Raw genomic sequence first — 17,026 nt, forward strand, 5'->3', positions numbered from 1 at the left:
TGAGAATTTCTGTGTTTCTGAATTTGGGAAAGTCATCAGGCATCATATCCTCGATGCTTCCTCCTCCTTCACCAGCTCTGGCTGGAGCTCCTATTAGACATGTGTTGGACATTCTCACCCCTACGTATTCTCTCTCGTGTTTTTTGCATCTTTATGTCTCTCCTGCATTCCTCTAATTCACTCGTATTTTCAGTGGTGTCTAATTTGCTCTTTCAGCCATTTTTAGTTTCAGTTACTATACATTTTTTATTTCTAAAAATTCACTGCTTGTTCTTTTTTTCACTTCATAACATGGAAATGTTGGTTTTTTTCCTAGTTAGATACAACTATGATCTCAAACTTAACCATTTGCTGTATCGCTATTTGAAAATATCCTTTAAAAAATTTTCTTCCAACTATATCTGTGAGGTCATGCCTCTGGGAATAATTGTTATATCAACGTTAATTTTTTTTGTTTCTTTTGGCCACACTGCACAGCATGTGGGATCTTAGTTTCCCGACCAGGGATCGAACCCACGTCCCCTGCATTGGAAGCACAGAGTCTTAACCACTGGACTGCCAGGGAAGACCCTATGTTAAATTTCTTTACCTTTTTTTTTTTTTTTTTTTTAATGCTACGCGGGCCTCTCACTGTTGTGGCCTCTCCCGTTGCGGAGCGCAGGCTCCGGACATGCAGGCTCAGCGGCCATGGCTCACGGGCGCAGCCGCCCCGTGGCACGTGGGATCTTCCTGGACCGGGGCATGAACCTGTGTCCCCTGCATTGGCAGACGGACTCTCAACCACTGCACCACCAGGGAAGCCCCTCTTTACCTTTTTTAAAAACAAAAACAGGACAGTTTGTTAGGTATCCCATGTAAGCATCCCAAGCTAGTATTGCTGGGGTCATCTCAGGTAAATGTGTCTGCCCCAAATAAAAGAGATTTTTAAAAGAACTTGAATGTAAGCTCACTTCCTCTTTTCTGACTTATTTTTTTAAGGGAAGCCTCACCTGACAGTTAGGCATCAGTGGTGTTGGAGTTTTTTTGGTGTTTCATGTAGCATTTCTGCCTGTGTTAACGGTGGGGAGGTGGTGCAGCTTTCGCGCGGCTTGTTGCCTTGCCAGGACCAGACGTCAGTGGTTTTTTTCTTTGAATCTTCTCTTGAAGATTTCCGATGCTGCTTTATGCAGAGGATAAGAGAAGTTGAGCATTTGACGGGGAGGGTGTTTTGCTGGTGCTTTCCGCTCCCTCTGTAATTGTGGCGTTGGTGCTGTCAGCACGTCTCCCCAGGCCCCCGACAGCACTGCCTCCCCGGCTCTGGCTTTGAAGGTCCTCGATAGAGCTGCAGAGCCGTTGCTCTGGAGACATTATATTCTAAACAGTCTTGTTTTTCTTTCCCTTCAGGCTTTCTTAAAATAGATATGTTATTGTGGAAAAAAATAGGATTTGGAAAAACACTTAAGAGACCTGGCAAGTAATTACTGAATTTTATTTAGAAATGATTTTGTTTCCCAAAATACTTTGAAAAAGACATTTAGTACTATTCTGCCTTTCCCCATTGAACAGAGGTTGAAACTCTGGTGAGATTAATACTTATAGGAAAGGCCCAACTATTGCCTAAAACACTTCTCACTCACAGTTCCCTTACCACTGAAACTCCTTGCTCAGAAAGAAGCTTCTCTCAGGGAGAAGCAGCGCCTCAGTTACCTGCCTGTCCATTTACCTGGCACTGCCCTGAGGGAATGCCTGCAGTGGGAAGATGGAGAGAAGGATTCAGCCTTCTGACAGACAGCCTTCCCCTCAGCCACACTCCCAGGGGACAGGGAAGGGATGCCTTCCAGTAGAGAGGAAGCTTTGGCTTTGGTCCAGAGCCAAGCCCGACTCCTCTAAACTGACCCTACAGACATTGGTAACTGAGCCTTACAGCTGGTGTAACAAGGAACCAGTCTACAAATCCTCAACTAAAGCAGACTCAGTTTGTAAAGCAGGAGTCAGTAGGTGAGCTGGAGGTCTCTCTTTAAATTCTGCAGAGGATGCTCTGGTGGGGCTTCTGTATACAGTAGGAGCAGCCGCAGTGCAGACCTAGTCACGAGCCTTCAAGCACTGGGGCAGAAAGAGCAGACATTTGTGTAGAGTCATAGCAAAGACTTACATATATAGTGCCTGCCTTATGCCACGTACTGGGTTCACTCACTGTTCATCACTGTCCCCTTTCTGCAGAGGCAAAGCCCGGGGTGGACCTGGGATTCGAGTCTGTGCTTCAGGCCATTGTGCGTCACTGCCTCAGAACACTGAGCCTCAGGTTGGGTTTTCTCTCCCAGCCGGTCCCATAAAATATAAAATGAGTGTTTCTTGTGGGGTATGTGGAAGCAACTTACCAGAAACCACCTCTCAGGAGGCTGAATAGTGAGAGAAAAGGACTGCCAGCGTAAGTGGACAGGGCCCAGGGTTGAGGGAAGAATGCCAGACATACCTGTGTCAGGCTGGGCTGAGGACAAGCTGTTTCTTTGTGCTTTGTTCTGAAGCCTTCTCTAGTGTACAGAGCCTGTCCTTATGACGTAACCAAGAGTATTGCAGTCAGCTGTAACCCAAGGGGTTCCTGGGCCTCAGTGGAAAAAAACACTTTGGGAGGTCACGGGTATGAAATTATCTTAATGGGCATCCTTCTGCTCTGGACAGGAAAGATTTGAAATTCAAAACCACATGCTTTGACTTAACCCTGTTCCATAATGGCACTGCCAATATTGGCCAGCTAAACCTTGGAGAAAGAGGTACTTTTAATTTGGGAGTAGCTGATGGTTCATTTGAAACCAAACATCTGCTGAAGATAAAGATGCAGTGAAAGGTCTGCTTTTCCATAGAATTCTTCATGAATAGAGTATCTCCATTGTGTTCTTACCAAAGACACAAAAACAGACCAAGAAGGTCAGAGGAGCTTGGAAGTGCTGTTAGAGACATTGCATTTGGACCAAGAGTCAGGATTCCTAGGGACTGGTCCCAGCAGTGCCACCGAGAAGCTGTGTGACTTTGGACCAGCCATATCACTACTCGTCTCTGTTTCCTTAATAAAAACATGAACTTGTACCGGTTCTAAAAAATACACACTTGTAGATGCCCACAGGACCAGTCAAATCTGGGAAGATGTCAGCCTCACACACTTTTGGTGGTGTTGCTTATTTTAGCAAAGTCCCTCGGGTCCTGGGATGGTTGAATTTCACCATGGATAGTGCCTGTTCCCGTTAACTCTCATTCCATTTCTGCTTAGGGGGAAATAACCACACAGCTCATCAAACCCTCATCACTAAATCCATTAGCCCCTTTTGGAAAGCGGTCACCTTACTGCTCTGACATCTTGGGTTTTGGGGGTGAGTGACTGATAAGGGCCACACAGGTTGACATTTTTCTGCTTAAAGTGTTTCAAATGATCTTGTTTCTTGAGATGCTTTGGTGGCATTACAGAAAGTGCCGTGGAAGTGGTTATCATGCTGTAGGGTATACATTTGTGGTTAAATTGTGGTGTTAGATGAGAAAAGTCAACTCTCACCTAGACAATCAACTAGAGATGAATCACTCCGTGAACTGCATCGTCCAGACCCAGCTGTGATATTCACCTCAGTTTTCTTCTTTAAGTGAAAAGATGCATGAAACCACTTTTGTTATTGAATTTGTCTCATAAGGAGAGAAGAAAGCTTCTAGCGAGGCTTTAATTATAGCTCTGCACACGCCCATGGCCTAATTGAAGTTTGCTTCACTCCAGAGAAGGAGTGGTGGTTCACAGCGGTGCTGTGTGTGTCTTGGTTACTGGGGAAAAGCCAGGTGTAGGGTACTTAGTGCTCCCTCGGTTGCTCTTGGAGTGGCCGGTGGGATCCGGAGCTGGGGAGGTGGTGGCCAGCTGCTCGCTCTGGCCTGCTTTTCCGCTGGAGCACGGACCTGCCCTCTCGGGGTGACCTGCAGAAGTCAAGGTAGAGCCCTGCCCTCACTTCCAGTGCCTCCCCTTTGGTCCCACCTCCTGGGCCCTCCCTGGGGCTGCAGTGGTGAGCTGCCCAGAGCAGCTCTTGGAGGGAAGCCAGGCCTGGCGAGAGCACTGTCTCCTCTGAGGCGCTCCTCTCAGGCTGGAGGGAAGGCCAGGCCTTGGCTGAGAGCCTCCGGGGTCTGTTACTCAGACATGCTGTTTTTTTTCTGATGGGAATGGAGAGAGCAGGACCCTGATACTGGCCACTTGTACGGAGGGTGGCTGAGAAGCTTAGGTGAATAAACTTGAACTCGGGTGCTTGATCCTCATGTGTTACATATCCTATGCCTTTGAAGCCAAGGATATTTAAGAATTAAACTCCATGTCACCAGTATGACATTTGAGGAGGACTGGTTTTCATCTTGTGAACAGAAACGTTTTTTTTCCCCTGCAAATAAAACATTGGGCCTAGATTTAAGGGGCAAGAAGCAGCACCTTGAACACTTCGTTTGTTGTTATTGAGCAAATATTTGTTCAGCATCTCTTATGTACGAGTCCCCGTTCCATCTCCCCCGACCCCCGTGATGGATTCTGTGGTTGCAGATATGCAGCCACAACCTCTGAGAGCTTACAGAGGAGCTTCAGACAGAGCCGGTGATGGGTCTTACACCTATGTGAGCAAATAGGTGTGAGTCACGGCACCTAGGGTCAGAGGCAGGAGACTGGCTTCAGCTGGAGTGTTCAAGGGGTCAATCATGAAAAACAATAAAATTTTAGCTGACCTTTGAAGGATGAATAAGATTTTGAGAGCTGGAGATGGGGGTCCATGGGTGCAGAGAGCATTGCAGTTGAAAAGTATAAAGTAATGGTCATTTCTAACAGTTGCTGTGCTTATCCTCTATACCAGGTTGGGTGAGGTAAGCATTACACGCATCTTGTTAACGTCTCACGGCAGCCTGAACAGGCCAGAGTATTATTTTTATCCTGTTTGAAGAGTGAGGAAAATGAGGCCTAAAGAGCTGCCATCTGTTTTTATAAATAAAGGAACAGGCATGGTTTGCTGTTTCATAGTATTTTTTGTGCTCCCTCCCTCCCATTGGTGATGTAAAAGAACTACAAGTTTCTGTTTTTAAGGAAAGGCTTCTGTGAACAAAGATTTTACATTCTCTTCTGGCGTTTTTGAAAGTTGTTTCCCCTTTTTTTACTGCCAAGGGGCAAAAGCAGATGTGCTTAGGGGGGATGCCCAGAAGTGGTGACGAGTTTGCTTTGAAGTCTTCACACTGTCTCTCCTAGTTGCTTCTGTGACCAGAAACACGGAATCATGAAACAGCCAGCTGGGCTCAAGGGGTGGGACTTTCTACAAGGGAAACAGATTTTGCACTTGGAGCATGTATGTCACCTGGGAAAGGCTCACACCTGTGATCTAGGCTTCTTTATCTCCATCCTTTAACCCAGTGGAGTTCCAGAAAGTTCTTTCCCTGTACCCTCCAGCCACAGAAGAAAATTTATCAGCACCCTCATGGCGTAGAAGGAAGGGTAGCAAAGAACATTGTGCCAAGATGACACCTCTCTTCCCTCAGGTTTCCACCCCAGCACAGGCACACACGCACACACACGCGGTCCACTTTAGACTCAGACTTTGTATCTTGATTGTTGGGACTTCTGATAGGTCTGCATGCGGTGTGCTTAACTGGCATGACTTGAGAAAGGGGACGACCAGAAAGATAATACACCTTCCAATAAATTACCTATGGGTCTGGTTTTTCAAAGATAGTATAGTGTCGTTTATGTGTGGTCTGTTTTCAAAAAAATCTTAACTTAGTAACTGTAGAAAATTAAAACAGAACCTTTGGAAATAATTTAATCCAGCCTCTTCTGCTTACAGTAAAGAATGACCAAGGCCTAAGGGAATTAGCTGGCATGTCCCAGGTTGCTAACTAGCCCTGGTACTTCTGCTCCCTAATCCTGGGTTCTTTTCATCATAAAACGATGGGCTGGTCTTTGGCCGCAAAAACCATGTTAGCTCTTAAAGAAGTTAGTAGAAGGAAAACCAGATTGAAGCAGGGTGTTGAGTGTGCTGACTTTTGTCTCTGAGGGTGGAACTTTCTTTGTCTTCAGACCCTTGCGATCAGTTGATGTTCCCTGAGGGCATCTGTGTGCCGCCACCCTCCCCCCAGCCAAACTCTGTTGGAGGACAGTGTAGGGGAAGGTGGTCAGTGCGAGGTTCTAAAGTCCTGTGTCTCGGTTACATCTTTCGTGCAGCGCTGGTAGGTGAACCGTTTCTTACGTGAATCAGGTAGCATGAAACCAGTGGTCCCCACTCCTAGTTTCACACTGGAATTGCCTTGCAAGCTTCTGGTTTAATGGTCTGGGGGACACCAGGCATTAGCAATTTTTAAAAGTTCCCCCGGTGAGTCTGTCCTACAGCTGGAATGGGAACCACAGCTTAACAGTTCTCAAACATCAGCGGCATAAAAAATCACCTGTGAAACAACCTGTTTTCACACCGCGGAGCTTCACACCCAGAAATTTCTGATTCCGTGGGTCTGGGGTTGGGCCTGAGATTTTATATTTCTAGCTAACTCCTGGGTGGTGGTGCTGCTGCACCGGGACCACAGGATTGGATTCTCTAGGGTTTTGGCTCTGAAGCTCCAGGCAGGGCTCAGGTATTTGCATGTCTTTTGAGTTCCCACGTGATGCTGGCGCAGCTGGACTGGGGAACACGTTGAGAACCACACTTGGGGCCCAGTGGCCGGCTCCTTGTGTTGGCTCCCCAGATGAGCTCAAGCACGACAAGACAGACCACCTGACGTTTCTCCTCCCATGGCCCCACTTGACTACCAGAGGGAGAGCCACCAGGAACAGTTGAGGATGCCGAGGCTTCAGGAGGAGGTGGTGAGCTGCGGTCTCCATGGAGAAAGGCGCATCTCGTGGGTGTCTGGCTGGCTGGAACATAGTGGACACGCACAGGGTGGTCAAATCACACCTTCCCTCTGGACCGTTGGAGCAGGTCCTTAGGTCTCCCCGTAGCCGGGCGTCATCCTCACGTGTGGGTGTGGCAGCTGAGGCCCTCATGGAGAACTGGCAACCCTGCAGCTCTGCACCCCAAGTCCAGGGTCCTTGCTGTGCCACCACAGTGCCTCCTCTGCTGCAGGTGAGTTCTGAGGCATGGGCACAGTTCCTCAGCTCGCAGAGGTCTCACTCATGGATCCGGAGATGACACAGCAGCGGAAAACAGTGAAGAGGCTCAGGCTGGACTCGGTTGCCCCAGGCTTGCGCATCAGGATCACCTGGGAACCTGCTAGAAGTAGGAATTCTTGGGCCCCACCCCAGACCTGCCAGACCAGAAACACTCCCCAGCAATCTGCCTTTCACTGTGTCCTTGAGGTGATTCTGGTCCTACACAGTCAGGTTTGAGAAAAGCCTGTGGTTTCCCCTGAGGCCGTGGCAGGGCAGGACCCAAGCCCATGATTGGAAAACTTGGGCCTCGGAATTGGCGAGGTGCCTGTGACGGGCCCAAGGGAACTGAGGGCTCTGGAGAGAGGCAGCCTGGCAAAGCAGGGCCTGCCCCTTGTGACATTGAGTCCCTAGTCATTTAAAGCCCCCTTGGTTCGCACTCCCTTGTCATTATGGTTTTTTGCCTGGAGCAAACTTGCCTCAGCACAGCCCAAGGTCAGTCTGCACAGATTCCCAAATTAATGAACTTTAATTGAATAGGGCTTCTCCTGGTTCTTATTTTGTTGGTGATTTGCTTTTTCCCTTTTTCTTTTTTTTCCAGTTAGTGACGGGAGTATGGGAAGGCCAGTACAACTTCTTCTGTCAGGGCACACGCAGTGGAGGAGAAGCAGACATGAAGGTATTGTCTTTTTTTTTTTTTTTTAATAACTAAATTGTTCAAAAGACAAGATGACTGTCCAGCTAATCCCTGTGGACACTTTTTAAAGAACTTTAAAATCATTATGTGCACATGGTATGAGTACTTAAGCAGCATGAAAAGTATAGATTGGAAACGAAAATCTCCCTCTCTGCAAAAAGTAAGTCCTGTTAACAGCTTCCAGAGAAAAAAATGTGCATGCATTTATCAGTATTTGTGCTCTATTTATATAAACAGGATCGGAAGGATGTCTTAAGTGTTCTAATCATTCCTCTAAGTGGCCTCTGGGTGTGGTCTGCCGATTCCAGCTTCCACTCTGGCGAGTTTTTTGGGTTTTGTTTTTAACAAAACGCTGCAGTCTACCCTCAGCGTGGCAGTCATTTCCTTAGAGACCCCGTGTGGCACGCTTAATTGGGCAGAACCTGGCACTGGATACCCTGATTCCTTTCTTCCTCTGCCTCGTGTCTGTCACCTGCCCCACGGCAGCCCCTGAAAGCAGAAGTTCCTTTCATGTGGTTTTCTTCCTGCGATGGCTCTGTAGGCTCCTTCCAGAGGGAACAGGAGGCCAGCAGGGATCTGTTAGAGTCTTGAAAGGGGTTGGTGGACTTTTGAGAGCTTTCCCTGCCTTCACTCCACCCAGCCCCCCACCCAGCCCCCGGTGTTCTGGTTGAAGGCACTGCAGAGAGACTGGCTTTGGCGGGGCCAGTCGGCGGGGGGCGGTGGGGGGCGGTGGGATCCTGGGGTTGAGCGCAGAACCCGGAAGACGCTGACGGCCTCTTCCTCCTAGATCATCCGCGTGCTCTGGTGGTACTACTTCTCCAAGCTCATTGAGTTCATGGACACCTTCTTCTTCATCCTGCGCAAGAACAACCACCAGGTCACAGTCCTGCATGTGTACCACCACGCCTCCATGCTCAACATCTGGTGGTTCGTGATGAACTGGGTCCCCTGTGGCCACTGTGAGTCTGGCATCTCTGGGGACAGGTGTGAGCGGAAAGGCTGAGTTGAAACTAAGGCTTTGAGAAAAGGTGTTGTTTCTGTAGATATCTAGGTCAAGCCGTTGAACGTGGTGTCCAGGTTGCCTTTAACGATAGTCTGCGTGGCCTGTGCTCTCAGCAAGCTGACAGAACCTTTTTCTAGTTTGGTGCACATCCTGTGCTGACTTGGCAAGATGAGGGAAAGACCAGATTCCCAGCCTGGGGCACATGAAGAAATCAGGACAGAGTTCTCTATTCCAGATTGTTCCTGATCCTTGTTCCCCTATAATTTGGAAGATGTTTGACTGACAGGGACAGACCAGGAAGATGGAATCACACCATGGAGTGGGCACCGGAGGACAAGCTTTAGCTGTAGTACCTCAGGGAGTCTGCACATACTCTGATATAGTGACCCTCGCCTTCCTGAAGCATGTTTAGCTGAGCAGCTTCTGTGACAAGCACCAACATTTGAAGTAAATTCTCTAAGAAGGATGTGGACCGCTTGTAGTCTGAAGTGTCCTATAATTTCCAGAGATTTAAGTTGTCCCTGTCAGTTTCAGCCCAGGAGTTCTAACATGTCCCAGTCAAAATTCCTGTCATCCATCACCAACAGATTTTGACCGGGACCCCTTTAGTCAACTCACATATGTTTTTCCCCAGGATAGCACCACCCTTGATTAACTTGGCCCACCAGGATTCACATAGAGGATTTTAGAACCAGAAAGGACTTTCCAAGTACAGCTCCTTCCAGTTTGGGAGAACCCTGAGACAAAAGAAGGGTTGGTAGAGCTCACACCTCATGGCCGTGGGTTACCTGACTTAACTTTCTAATAGAAGCGGCACCTCCCCACATTAGAAGAGGACTTTAAATGTTAAAGATCCCACAGGATGACAGATCATCACCAGCCCCACCTGGCCCATGAGAAACAGCCAGAGAATGGACGTGACTTGTCCAAGGTCACGTGGCCAGTTACTGTCATAGCCCAGCCTGGTGTGTCTGACCGCACAAGGGGGAAAGCTGGTAGCTTTGCTTGATTGCTTACTGTGGGGGCAGAGGGCGGAGAGTCTGAAAAAAGACCTGCTGGTCCTACTGGAAATTATAAATTAAGACATAAATAATGGGTCTCTCATTGCTAAGGAACGAGGCTCTGGACTCTATTATTGATAAGAATATATGGCCTCCGCACTGCAGTCCTGGGGAATAATTAGGAGGTGGTTTCAAAGACCTCTCCAGACCTCAGCAAATGTGTAGAGACGGCCAGCTTTGAACGTACCGCCCGTCGGCTGTCTTCCCCACGTCTTCAACGTAGCAATCAGAGGCACTTGGGCAGCTGCCTCTGGGAGTCACTGGGGGCCTGGCAGCAAAACCTTTAGGTGCCAGAGTGCGGCAGGTGGTCTCCTGACTCCTGTGCTGGATGCCCACCTGGTAGCTGCAACAGACCCTGGGCTTAAAGCATCATGACGACTGCCTTCCCTGGGTGGAAATTGAATTCTGATTGCATGCCCGTGCAGTGCCAGATTGCTGCCGTGGTGTCTGCTAGCCCCTGTTCAAAAACACTTTTTTTTTTTTATTTAAAAGGAATCTTGGATTTTATTTGTGACCTATTACATATGAAACATTGAGGCATCCTCCTCCCCAATTCCCTCTGTTCCTGCAGCTTATTTTGGTGCCACACTTAACAGCTTCATCCACGTCCTCATGTACTCGTACTACGGTCTGTCGTCCGTCCCTTCCATGAGGCCGTACCTCTGGTGGAAGAAGTACATCACACAGGGGCAGCTGGTGAGTGACGTGGCCTCTTTCCCCCACGACTTGCCACCTGGGGAACGCCAAGCTCTTCCTGGGGTGCTCTTGCTGCCCTCCTGGCTTCATTGTTGTTTACTAGTACCTAAGATGTGGCTTTCCCATCCTCTCTCTCTCGGTCCAGTTAAACTCCTTGAAGTGGGCAGAGCAGGGAATCGTGTTCATTTCAGTCGATGGAGAGACCGTGCCTCTGAGCGTGCAGCTAGTTGGATTGTGGAACAAGGATTAAATCTAACTCTCTGACTTCAGGTTCAGCCATTTGTTCTGAGTTTGTGCACAGAGCCTATGTGTGTGCACATGTCTTCTAATTAGAACCCAAATCCAAGGTGAAATCTGTGTATCTGTGTTTCCAGGATTTGCTGGGAGGATCGTGAGCCCGGGGTGCTAGCTTATTAGGCAGCAAGGGTGCAGGTGCCGGGCGACCCCTCAGCCTGTGTGGTGGTGAGGATGGCACTGCTGTGCCTCAGGTGACGGCCCCCTTCCTGGGCCCACGTGCCAGGGCCAGCCAGCAGCTGTTTGCACTTGGTGGTTATTTCCCACTGTCCTTCTTGAAGCTTTCCTCAGCTGTCAGTATATTATACACCCTATTTCTCTCCCTTCCTGATTTCTTTCGTAAACTAATTATTAACACTATTACTACTCACAGTAAAATCCTGACGTGCCAGGCTCTCATGTCAAGTAAGCAGTTTTACATGGATTGTCCCAGTAGCCTGATTTCGTGTTGTTACCCCTATTTTTTTATAGATGAGGACATGGGGGCAATAGGCCAGAGCTAGCTAACCTGTCGATATTAGATATTAAACTCTTGGCCCTGGCCTTGCCTTATTGGTACATTTTTTTCTACGGAAACCAAGCTGATTCATATCCCTCCAAGCCAATTGCGATTTTTCAATATTGAAAGATAACCTGGGGGAAAAAAAATCTGAGGAGACCTCCTGAGCTGCTTATGTGTTTGGCATTTCATTATCATCTCTTTGCCAGCGGCTGGACAGTCCTTGTTAATTTTCTCCTTACCCACCTGTGAGGAAGGATAATTGTTCTTCAGCCTCCTTGTTACACTTGAGAAGTGACGCAGAGATCGATGTGCTCCACGCAGCGTGGCTCTGCAGAAGCAGAATTTAGAGCCGTCTGGAGAGTAGGTCTCCCATTAGGCTCTGCCCTTTGAGGTAGAAGATCGCACCCAGTTCGCCTAGATTTATTCTACACACCACTTACAGTTTCTTCTCAGTCTAGAATACTTAACCTTAAAAAAGGAAACAAACAAAACCAAAAAACAGTTCCCTACATGGAGGGACTGAAAGGTGGGCCCGAAATCCAGTGGGCAGAGCCCTGCCCTCCACTGTTACTCCTTAAAGGAAGCAGCAGCCACGCCTTATCTTAGCCCCTTCTCCCCATTTCCCCAGGCCCTTCCCCTGCTTCTCAAGATTGACTTGTCAGAAATAATCTAGGGAATTAACATTATATGCCAATCAGAGTATAAGTCTGTCTGCCAGCCTCAGCCTTCACCAAACCAGAAGGTCCACGGATAAGGATGGGGAAAGTGTCCCGTGGGATTGCACATCCTGCGGTGAGGTCCCTGGTCCCTCTAAACATACACCCCACACCCATCCTTCCTCTACAAAGAAAATAAAAAACAAAACTCTTGCATCTCCTATACTGTATTCCTGAAGTGTGTGTGTGTGTGTGTGTATTAGGTTTTTTAAACACGTTTTCCATTTTTCCCTCCAGCTTCATTGAGATATAATTCACATGTAGTATTGTGTAAGTTTAAGGTGTACAACGTAATGATTTGATATATGTATCTGTTGTGAAATCTACCCTCAGCAACTTCCACATATACAACGCAGTGTTGCTGGCTATTCCCCAAGCTTTAGAGAAGATGGTTTCAGTAGTTGGAAGGGAAGGAGTGTATACATAGGACCCATTCAGATGTATAACGAGTTCGGGTACGTTTAGCTTATGCACCGTGTTTTTGAAATGACCTCTGCACCTACAGAAAAGTTAATAAGTGTTCCTTCCCAAACTTGGGGGTGCGGGGTAGAGCGCCCATCTGGCGGATGCCTTGACCCTGGGCCGTGGCCACGTGCTCAGCTGTGTCTCCTCCCCCACCAGCTACAGTTTGTGCTGACCATCATCCAGACCAGCTGCGGGGTCATCTGGCCGTGCGCCTTCCCTCTTGGTTGGTTGTATTTCCAGATTGGATACATGATTTCTCTGATTACCCTCTTCACAAACTTCTATATTCAGGTAAATCTCACTCTTCTGTGGCGGTTGAGATTTGGGGTCCTTGCAGCCAAGGCCCTCATTCGTTCCTTTAATGGGGAGCCCCTGCCTTGGTGGGGCTGGGGTGGGGGTCACTGCCAATGCAGGAGGAGGTACTGAAGTCTGTCCAGGCTTCTGGAGTTCCAGGTCTTCGATGAGGGAGGCTCGGGGTCTCTGTGGGAAAGCAGAGCTGTCCAGCAGGCCCCGTACTGCTTCCCTCGTGGCCACTGCAGACCCGCCATAGGTGAGTCTCAACCCCATGTCCCTCAGCCCCACTGCCCTAAACTTTGGGGCTTCATTAAATGTCTGAAGAAATTTCCATCACAGACCCCAGCTATAGACAGAAATCAGCCTTTCGTCCTGGTTTTCTTACACTTTCTCTCCCCGCTGCTCAGGTTTGGGGGTGCGGGTCATTCCCAAGTGCATGATGTGATGTAGGTTTTTGCTCGTGGAAGGGTCTGTTTAGGGCAGATTACCTACAGGGGAGCCTGACCTTTTGTGGCCACTGTTGACTCCCGTGTCCCGTCACCCCTGGGGCTCGTGTGTTCGTGCTCCATGGGCAGGGCCTGGTTCTGGGCAGGCATATAGGGGGTGGTCAGGAGCAAGGACAGAGGGAGTAAAGCCGGGTCACACTGAGCATCCCTCCCCACCCGGGGGTGGGGAGGGGGCAGAGCAGCATGTTTGCCCTCCCTGCGCCCCACGCAGACAGACACCTGTCCCCAGACACACCTGGGGTGGCGGCTTTGAGTTGCATTCACATCTTGCTGGGCTGGTGGTTCATGCTACACTTTGGGGCAGTCACCAGGTATGAGGGAGGTTAAAAGATAGGGCCCAGGCTTCCCTGGTGGCGCAGTGGTTGAGAGTCCGCCTGCCGATGCAGGGGACACGGGTTCGTGCCCCGTGCCACATGCCGCGGAGCGGCTGGGCCCATGAGCCATGGCCGCTGAGCCTGCGCGTCCAGAGCCTGTGCTCTGCAATGGGAGAGGCCACGACAGTGAGAGGTCCACGTACCGCAAAAAAAAAAAAAAAAAAAGGATAGGGCCCGACGAAGCTGAAGCCACACCTGTTTTGACTGCCCTCGTGGCAGAGTGCTTTGTACATAAAGGGACGAAATAGTTGCTGAAGTCATGAGGCAGTTTTGAAGGCAGAGGATGTGCGTGACAGAAGGTACCGCAGTGGGAGCGTGGAAGGGCAGAGCTGAGTGAAGTGTAAATTGTGTGTTCTGTCTAACTCTCAAATAACATTGATACAGTGAGCCTGTGACTCACTGAACTTACCCAGGCTGAGCCTCAAAAAATGGAAGAGTGATTGAAACCAGTGGCAAAAAAACATTTTCCTGGTCGCTTGACCACAACAGACGTTGCTTCTTGATATGATAGCACGGGTCCCCAAAGGCTCTAACGTTAGGGATGCAGCTGGGCCCCCACCGTGGTTCCCATCTGCCCTTATGCCTTGCAGACCTACAACAAGAAGGGGGCCTCCCGGAGGAGAGAACACCAGAAGGACCACCAGAACGGCTCCGTGACAGCCGTGAACGGCCACACCAGCAGCTTTTCTTCTCTGGAAAACAATGTGAAGCCGAGGAAGCAGCATAAGGACTGAGGCCCGAGGGTTGACAGCCTCTGAACCACGTCGTCTGATTGTAAGCACAAATGAATTGTGCCCAATGCTCGTTAACAGCTGCTGTAACTAGTCGGCCTACAATAGTGTGACTCACGTAGGACCTCTTCCATCAGTTCCAAACCCCTAGAAAATGTAGACAGATTACCCAAGTAGGCATAAGATTTTTAACATTTCTGGGCTCTCACCGACCCCTGCGCTAGACTGTGGAGGGCGTGTTGTTGTAGTACACGACACTGCTGTTGCCTTATTAGTTATAACATGATAGGTGCTGAATTGTGATTCACAATTTAATAACACTGTAATCCACACTTTTTTTTTAACTGTAGATCATGCATGTGATTGTAAATTTGTATAATGGTGTTACAGTAGAGAAACACACATGCCTTAAAAGTTAAAAAACAGGGCCCAAAGCGTTATTAGTTTAAATTAGGGTATGTTTCAAGTTTTTATTCATTTCTAATAGCTCTGTTCAGAAAAATCAAAGACCATGATTTATGAAACTATCGTGTGACACATAGTTTCAAGTGACTTGTACATGTGAAATCGGCACCTTCAGTTTTGTAATATTGGCTTTAAATCAGGCAGGTTCAAATTTAGTGGAACAGTCAGTTTAACTTTTTAACAGATCTTATTTTTTTATTTTGAGTGCCACTATTAATAATGTAAAAAGGGAGGGGGGGTTCTAAAGCAGTCTTGATGAAACTTAAAATATATATTCTTTGTCTTCAGGATTTTAGGACGTGTGTAGGATGAGCAGGCCGTTTTAAATTTCAGAATTGCTAAGTGTTTTTATACAGGAAACAAAGCCCATTTTGCTTTCCAGTTGTGAGAGAAGATTTATACTTTTCAAGAGAGATGATTAAATGTTTACCATTTGACAGAGTCCCATAGATGAGCAGTGGGGAACTGGTTGCCAGGGTCCAAATTTGGGTTGATTTCTGTACTATTTGTTTTGACACAAACTTCCTTTGAAAATGTGCCTAGCTTACCAAAATGAATTAAAGGTGGGGAAAGGACCTTAGAAAAATGTAAGGTAAAATTAAACAGATAGCTGCAGCGTGAGAGAACTGGGGGACTCGATAGAGATGGTTTGTTTAATGTAAATCTAATAGCACCTGTACTTTTTTTATCCTGCTTCAAATCTAAAGATTTGTTTAGAAATACGTGTTTAAAAATAAGACTGCTTATCATAAAATCACGTCTCATACCCTAGAGGCAGTGGTCAAACAGATAAGGACTGTTGTGTGTGTCATTTTAAAGTGTTGGAATTTAGCCTCTGAATACCTTCTCCGTTGGAGGAAAAAAACATTCACTGAACCACTCGTGACACATCTGAGAAGGTCACTGATAATGTATGAACGAATTGTTGGTTTGATATTTATGTAAATATCAGTTTATCATGCTTTAATTTTGCACATTCATATTATAGGGAGCCAGTTGGTTCTCTTAATTAGTCTTGTGGGATTTCTGTTTGGAAGGAGTCACAGCATCTGTTTACATTTACCTTATCAAATCTAGAATGTGTGTATTTGTAAATGTATGTCTTCCTAGGTACTAGTTTGCAAATGTCTTTACATATTTCAATACAGAAAGTATAACATTCAATAGTGTGCTGTCAAAGTGTGCTTTAGCTCATCTGGATATACCCACAATGTTAAATAATGTCTCAACATTAATCATTAAAATGTTTTTGATTACCTGTGCTTAGTTTTACATTGTTTATATGCTGCTAATTCTGAATGACTGGAGAAAAATCCGCTTTCTTCACCATCTAGGAACTCACCCAAATAGATGTAACTAATTCAGTTTGGAAGGTTATATTGTGGCTCAGCTCACAGGAGGAGGGATCCCCACATCGTAAGACATGGTGGTGGCTGAACCCCAATTCCTTTCTCTAAGCCTTTCCCAGTTTCCCCAGTAAAGGCCCCAGCTGGAAGTCCCCTCCTTTTTCCTTCCTCCCTCCCTGCCCCAGGCTATTAGAGTTACTTTCCTAGATCTAGACCAGAGGTCTGCACATTCTTTCTGTAAAGAGCCAGATAGTACATGTTTTAGGCTTTGCAGTCCACACTGTCTCTGTCTACACTGTTCAGCTGCCTTTCGTATAGAGCTTCAAAGCAGTCACAGGTAATATGTTAAGTGGGTGGGCGTGGCTGTGTTCCAGTAGAACTTTATTTGCAAAACTGAAGGCCTGTGGCCATAGTTCCCTGACCCCTACTGTAGAGTAATGAGGGCCCACCTGTGTCACATTCTTTGCCAAAGACCATTTCACGTCCCAGGCCCTGGCCCCCAAGCCTCCCCCATTCTGACTTACCAGGTCAGTCCACATCCACGATGGAAATGAGGACACGGACAGCCCCTCTTCCTTTCCCTCCACTTCATACCACAGAGTCCCCAGTGCAGGCATGACCCTGGCTTCTAGTGTGTTCTGGTTTGTCAATATCACCTTAAAAATATCATCAGAAACTGAATTTAGTATTAGGGATATCATCTGAAACATGCAGAGGACTTTGGGGTTTGATGGTGATGATTACTTATATCCTTGTCCTTCCCCTCTG

At 47.6% G+C, this 17,026-nt stretch overlaps 1 protein-coding gene across 2 annotated transcripts in view; it reads left to right on the forward strand.

Annotated features, from left to right (window-relative positions):
* Positions 1–16,170, forward strand: part of ELOVL5 (ELOVL fatty acid elongase 5) — a 65,326-nt gene extending 49,156 nt beyond the window's left edge. For both annotated transcript variants that reach the window (XM_060109684.1, XM_060109683.1), the window contains 5 exons: positions 7,710–7,787; positions 8,593–8,764; positions 10,441–10,565; positions 12,699–12,833; positions 14,307–16,170. In XM_060109684.1, coding sequence (XP_059965667.1) covers positions 7,710–7,787; positions 8,593–8,764; positions 10,441–10,565; positions 12,699–12,833; positions 14,307–14,450 — 654 coding nt within the window. In that variant the 3' untranslated portion in view covers positions 14,451–16,170. The remainder of the gene's footprint in view (positions 1–7,709; positions 7,788–8,592; positions 8,765–10,440; positions 10,566–12,698; positions 12,834–14,306) is intronic.
* Positions 16,171–17,026: the final 856 nt, after the last annotated feature.

The sequence above is a fragment of the Mesoplodon densirostris genome, chromosome 10 (assembly GCF_025265405.1).
Source record: "Mesoplodon densirostris isolate mMesDen1 chromosome 10, mMesDen1 primary haplotype, whole genome shotgun sequence".
Lineage (NCBI taxonomy): Eukaryota > Metazoa > Chordata > Mammalia > Artiodactyla > Ziphiidae > Mesoplodon > Mesoplodon densirostris.